The sequence below is a fragment of the Xiphophorus couchianus genome, chromosome 5 (assembly GCF_001444195.1).
Source record: "Xiphophorus couchianus chromosome 5, X_couchianus-1.0, whole genome shotgun sequence".
NCBI lineage: Eukaryota > Metazoa > Chordata > Actinopteri > Cyprinodontiformes > Poeciliidae > Xiphophorus > Xiphophorus couchianus.
Genome location: NC_040232.1, coordinates 29,644,993 through 29,650,992, shown reverse-complemented (window position 1 = coordinate 29,650,992; position 6,000 = coordinate 29,644,993). Strand labels below are relative to the sequence as shown.

At 39.0% G+C, this 6,000-nt stretch overlaps 1 protein-coding gene across 1 annotated transcript; it reads right to left on the bottom strand.

The window, feature by feature from the left end:
* Window positions 1-411: 411 nt before the first annotated feature.
* On the bottom strand, window positions 412-5,741 carry tk1 (thymidine kinase 1, soluble). Its single transcript, XM_028018629.1, has 7 exons — window positions 5,239-5,741; window positions 5,084-5,115; window positions 4,418-4,531; window positions 3,065-3,158; window positions 1,930-2,019; window positions 1,139-1,258; window positions 412-1,026 (listed from the first exon to the last, which is right to left on the bottom strand). The coding sequence occupies exons 1-7, from the start codon at window positions 5,311-5,313 to the stop codon at window positions 847-849; spliced, it is 705 nt and encodes a 234-aa protein (XP_027874430.1). The 5' UTR covers window positions 5,314-5,741; the 3' UTR covers window positions 412-846.
* Window positions 5,742-6,000: the final 259 nt, after the last annotated feature.

Here is a 6,000-nt window from a genome sequence, read left to right as displayed (position 1 = left end):
TATTTTGAAAATCACATTTAACATTCTGCATTTTATATTTTTAAGATAAAGTTCAAAACGTCCAGTTTTGTGTGATGTTCTTCTACAGCACATTACACAACTCAGACTTTAAATGCAGAACCGATGAAAACCACACCCTGTAGAGGAGGATGAGAGCAACTTAAGAGTAATTAGATGAGGAAGTCAAGATTTGTTTCCATTTCACAGACATGATATTTTCGACCCTGCTCACTGCAAACCAGCGGCTCACTGCAGTGTGGTGGGCCGCTAAGATTTAAACCGTTTATTTTTATCCTCACTCTGCTGCGGTGAGGAGTTAGATTACACATCTCGGGGTGAAGAGGTCAAATGAAAGTAAAACATGTTTGAGGTTCCTACAGCTACTGTCAAAAATACTTAGACACAAAGCAATAAAAGCGTCAGTTCTGAGTTTATTATATAATTTCTGACTTTAAACAGAATAAAACAGATGTATTCTGGATTTGAGAGCAAAATGTGCATTTTCCTTAAAGATCATTTAAGATTTTATATCCGACGAGGCAAATACCACAGTAAAAAATATCAGAATTAAACTAAAAGGCACAGATGTTACCTCAAGTTATTAAATAGTAAGCTGTTACAAAGTATACAAAGATATCAAGTGCCTAATGTCTTTCAAGTATCCAAAATGTCACGTCAGACAAAAAAATTTTAGAATATTGAGCCGCTACGTTAATTCATTACAAAATCAAAACACTCAAAAGAAGAAAGAAAAACAAAGAAAATTGGACACACACTTCTCACACACAGCAGATTGTTCATTGTTCAAATTCAACACAAGACTGCATCAAGTCTTATGTTTCCTGCTCAGAGGTGCAGAGGGGAGAACAGTTTCCGGGGAACGTTGGGGTCGGCGAGTTTTCCCATCGGGACGTGAAGCGGCGTTTCATTCCTGATGGAGGAGCTGTTCTCTTTGTCCACCACCAGACCGCCGTAGCACTTTCTGCACACCGCCTGGTACTTGTCAGCACCGCCGATCACTTCCACCTGTAGAGGAGGAATGAATCCGGTTGGGTTTGATAATGAGATGTAGTACAATCTGCTCCATTTAGACCAAAACTCATTGAAATGATCCGGTCTGTTTGTCTGGTCTCCTCACCTCCTTCTCTGCTCCGAGCCTCTTGGTGTAGGCGGCTTCTTTGTAACACTGCATGCAGACGGCGTGGAGCTTCACCACACTTTCTGCCAGAGGAACCAGGTTCAGGATGTTTCCAAAAGGCTGGAAGGACAAGCGTTCAGTTTGAGAGAGTAAAATCGTAAAGGAAGACGCAGAACATCTAACAGGTTATAAGTAGCATCATCCTAAATATAAGAAAGAAACGGTACAAGCTAGCTTTCGCGCTAATGTATCAAGCATCATCACTCAGTGGTTCTGTGTTTAACTGTGTCCTTTTCCTGGACTGAGCCTTAGATAGAGAAACTGATGTCTGTAACTATTAATTCAACATTTTAACTGTTTTTGGGATATAATGCGATGGCATCTTAGTAGCATTTTCAAAGAAATAAAATGCAGTCAACATGCCAACTCTAGAAGAACAGAAAATGACTGATAAAGTCATCAAAACCAAAAACATCTGGACATCCAAACAGGTGGGAACATATCTGATCTTTCTTTATGTATAATTGCTATTTTGTTAGTACAAATAAGAAAAAAAAGAGAGGCAGGAAGAAACAAACCGCAAAAGACAGCATAGAAACATTACCTAGCACTAAAAGCATGGCGACTTAACAGCATTACAAACACAAGAAAGGCACTATTGTGTGTGGAATAATGAGCACACTCGTTCATCTGCTGCTGCAGCCGATTGTTTGGATTCTGCCTTAAAAAAGAAAAAGAGTTCATTGTGTGGGACGTTTTGCGACATCTGCCCAGCATGCGTCAGCACCCACCTTCCTCTGGAAGGTCCCATCCAACGCAGCCACGATGACCGTCTTCCCTAAATTGGCCATCTCCTCACAAAACTCCACGGTGTCTGGAAACTACAGCCAGGGAAACGTAGCAGATCAGATACGGGTTGTTTGTCTCACTCACATGAAGCTCAACATTTTTAAACTGCGTGACAAATATCACCGTTACCACAGAAATACAGCAAAACAAGCCAGTTTGCCCATAGAAAGTGCATTAGGATCAGTGCTTCTTAAATCCACCATGTTTTCTTTTCTAGACAAAGATGAAGCGGCAGATGGTTGATCATTCCAGTGAATGGATTTCACCTGTTTGTCTTGAGATTATATTTGCTCTCACTTGGTGCATTATAAATAAAAATGAACTAACCTATGTTACAAAATATCTGACCGAAACCAGGAAAGAGGCAGCGTAGATAAAAGTTACGATTCGATTTCAGTTTCAAAACAGCTAAAGCCAAAGTTGACGCAACATGATTTAAATGCTATTACAGTGTAGCACCTTTAACACATTCAACTTTTCAACATGTTCTCCGTCATTTTGTCTTCGAGTTCTCCTCCCATCCGTTTGCTCGTCTCCGCCTTGTGGTTTTATGTCACAATTCACCAGATGATGACTAACTCACTTCTCGATGGTTGATTTCACAACTTTCTGCAGGAGAACTGGTACGCTCTGGTTTGCACAGTTTGTTTATTTCAGCAACATGGGAGGGTTTTGAAACGTCTGAAGTTATGCCACGGCATCTCAGTTGGATCTGAAGGTGTACTTTAACTAGGCCAGTTCTAACCCTTTGTTTGTTTCCAAGTAATTCAGTGGTGGAGTTACCCATGTGCCATTGGAGATTAAGGTTGCTGATGAATGGAGATTAAAAAAAAAAAGTTGCCCAGGTCCCGAAGCAGCAACAGAGCCCCGGATCATCACACTACTACCACTGTGTCTAACTGTCAGCGTGCTGTTCTTTGTCTGAAATGGCATTTCAGTTTGACGTAGTTTACTTTCCAAAAAGAGTTACACTTTTGTGTCGTCTGTCAAAACACAAAGATGTCTTTCTTCCCCAAAGGTGTTTATTTCTATGAAGGTGATCGAAGGTTATAGCAGATTCTGTGCAAACAAACTTACAAACTGTCCTTCATCGATCCCAATGACGCAGGCCTTCAGAGCGGCGGAGCGAACGTCTCCTAGGCAGGTGGCAGGCACGGCCTCCATGGTGATTCTGAAACGGCAGCAAGATTCAGCAAAAAAAAAAATGTTTCATTATATTTTTTTTTTTGTTTTTGCCTCCGGAGAGATTTTTTTGCGGCGCTAGTGGCTCGCGTTTTTCGTAAAGTAGGCAGACAGGAAGGAGGGTGAGGAGAGGGGGGGAAGACATGCGGTAAAGGTCGTCGGGACCGGGAGTCGAACCCGCGACGCCCGCGTCGAGGACTAAGGCCTCCAAACATGGGGCGTGCTAACCCCCTGCGCCACCACTGCGCGCCCCAAAAAAAATGTTTCATTATAAAATGGAAACTCGAGGATTTTTCTGCCTTTAACGTTCTGAAACAAAGCAGCAGTAGTTGATTTTTAAATGCTGAATTTTTTAATTCAGTAACTACAGCTATGACGTGGCAAAAAACAAAACAATTTATTAAAATGAATGAAATTTACAAAAGAAAATTAACATATGGTCAAACGGTACATATGGAAAAAATATGAAGGTGTGTGTGGTTTTATCTTAATCAAAAGGTTGCTGTTGTTTGTAAATGCTTCATTGTTCATACCGCACAAGGATGATTTGATGCAGTTTATTCTGTCATCTTTTACTAAAAATGCACCAGGGATTGAAATCAATTGAAGGTCATGAACATACATATTTGTATACAACAGTTAGAATATTTTCATTTTTTTTCGTTTTCATGGAAAACTACTACGTCTTAAGGGAGACGGTGGTTGTAGTTACGACTGGATCGTTGAGGTCAGACCTCAAAGAAAACCAGATATCGTCTTCGGCCAGGAAAAGCCGGGTCAGTTTCTCTCTGCTTTTTATTTGACAAGCGGTTCTGTGATAATGGAGTATTAATAACTGTCAAATTTAATACTTGTTATTAAGCATATTCATTTTAATCTAGTGGTCAGTGACATACGACAGGAAAAGCTGCTGTGATTGAAGAATATCACCAGCAGGGGTCAGCTCAGGCTCAGTTATTCCTGCCAAACTATTTTCATCAGCAGCCACTGACTTCTGAACTTTCAGCTTTATGCATAAAGCTATCATTTTTTATGATAATAATAATAATAATACATGCATTGTTGTACGCAAACAAGGAACCCAACACGCTGAATCTCGACTGCGTTATAATTGGGTGTATTTTTTTCCTCTTTTTTCCCCCTTTAGCTGTGAACAGAATAAATCTCATATTCTTCATCGCATCAAGTTTTATAATCATAGATTAAAAAAAATATTTGTAAAAGTAAAAAATAAAAACAGAAGCTTACTTGTCATGTGTGGCCACACCTGAGTCTGAATACCGGATGTCTTTGGCATATTTGATGATCAAACATTTGTACTGGGCCACCTGGAAACGGCGCACTCTTCTCATCAGTTCAGTGCTGCAAAATTATTCATTAAAAGCAGAATAATTAATACTGTGACCAAGACACTGGTCAACAAAGACATATTAGAATTGGGACATTCATTTACATAATTATGCAGCACAAGCATTTATTAAATTATTTTTGATTCAACTATATAATAATAATAATATAACTGTACTGTGAGTAACAAGATCTGAATGTGATTAATATATGATGGTACTAGTTTAAAATTGACTTAATTTGGACTGAAGTGTCTGGAGATTACATTTGTTGTAATGTAGTGCAATCTAAATAAATAAAATATAAAATATAGAGCTTTTTTTAAGTCCTAAAAAACTTGCCAATTTGAATGTTAAAGCATAACAATTGTGTGCTTTGCACAAGAAGGATGTGAATGAATGGGAGTAGAGTAAACAAAGCAGAATTGGCGGGATGGTGATGTTTAAGCGGAAATCAAAGCAAAGATCGTGTTTCATTCTCATTTTGAACAAAACTGAACAAGTACGTCAATTAAAGCAATGTAAAAATCACACACTTTGTGGTAAGAGTTATAAAAGAATAACTCACCTTTTGCCTGAAAACATCGGCCCAAATATAATCTAAAAACAAGAAAATGTGTGTAACTGTTAAACCGAGGAAGAGGCTTAGATTCCGTTTTACATCTACAGCTGAATTTTACTCAATTTTTGATACATTTTAGGTTTTCTCCAGCTGATACGAACCTGAATCTGTCCTTGGGATTTCCTCGGTGAGTTTTGTAGCCTGATTGGACAAACTGGCGAATCGTAGAAGTCCATTTTGATTTAAATACACACTTAATAATATATTACAATAAATATAAGTTAAAATCAAAAGATGCTATGCTCCTTGTAGTTGCTAACAAAGGATGTACAGAAAAACTTTGAATGCGGCGCGCTAATGTCAGCCATTTATTCGACATCTCCACCAATAGCCTTATTGTCACGTGTCTCTACGGACCAATCAGCTTCAGCTGTCAGCTGCGGCTGGGCAGGCTCCCGCCACTCCTGACCAATCAAATTACAGAGCGTCTTCACCACCCTCCTCTGCTTATGACGTTTTTTTTGTGGTGGGAATTGAAGATCCTTTCCAAGATCCGATTCACTTGGCACTCGAAAGAACCGGATTTTTTCCGCTCTCGAACTAATTCTTATCATCGTTGCTATTCTCAGATAGATGAATGGATTTTAGCGTGTTAATCTAATCCCTTTACAGCAACTCCCAGTAATCCTTACAAAGAAAAATCACTTAAAAAAGAAACTTAGTGTCTATAACAAAAATATCTGAAAAAGGCATAGCAGCTAAAATAGGACACAAACAATGCAACAGTAGAGGGTGATATTATATCTGTTCTCATAATTTAAGGCGTTGTAGAAAATCTATATAAACAACATATCATTTACAAGAGCTTGCACAGATGCCTAGTAGCAAGAAGGTCATGGGTTCAAATCGCAGCCTGGGGTCTT

Bases quoted from the DNA above. Each gene is read 5' to 3' on its own strand.
- tk1 (XM_028018629.1), bottom strand. From the start codon at position 5,313: ATGGACTTCTACGATTCGCCAGTTTGTCCAATCAGGCTACAAAACTCA. The intron at 1,259-1,929 runs GTGGGTGCTGAC...TTGTCCTTCCAG, and splicing joins ATGGGACCTTCCAGAGGAAG to CCTTTTGGAAACATCCTGAA. The intron at 1,027-1,138 runs GTGAGGAGACCA...CCTCCTCTACAG, and splicing joins GGCTCGGAGCAGAGAAGGAG to GTGGAAGTGATCGGCGGTGC.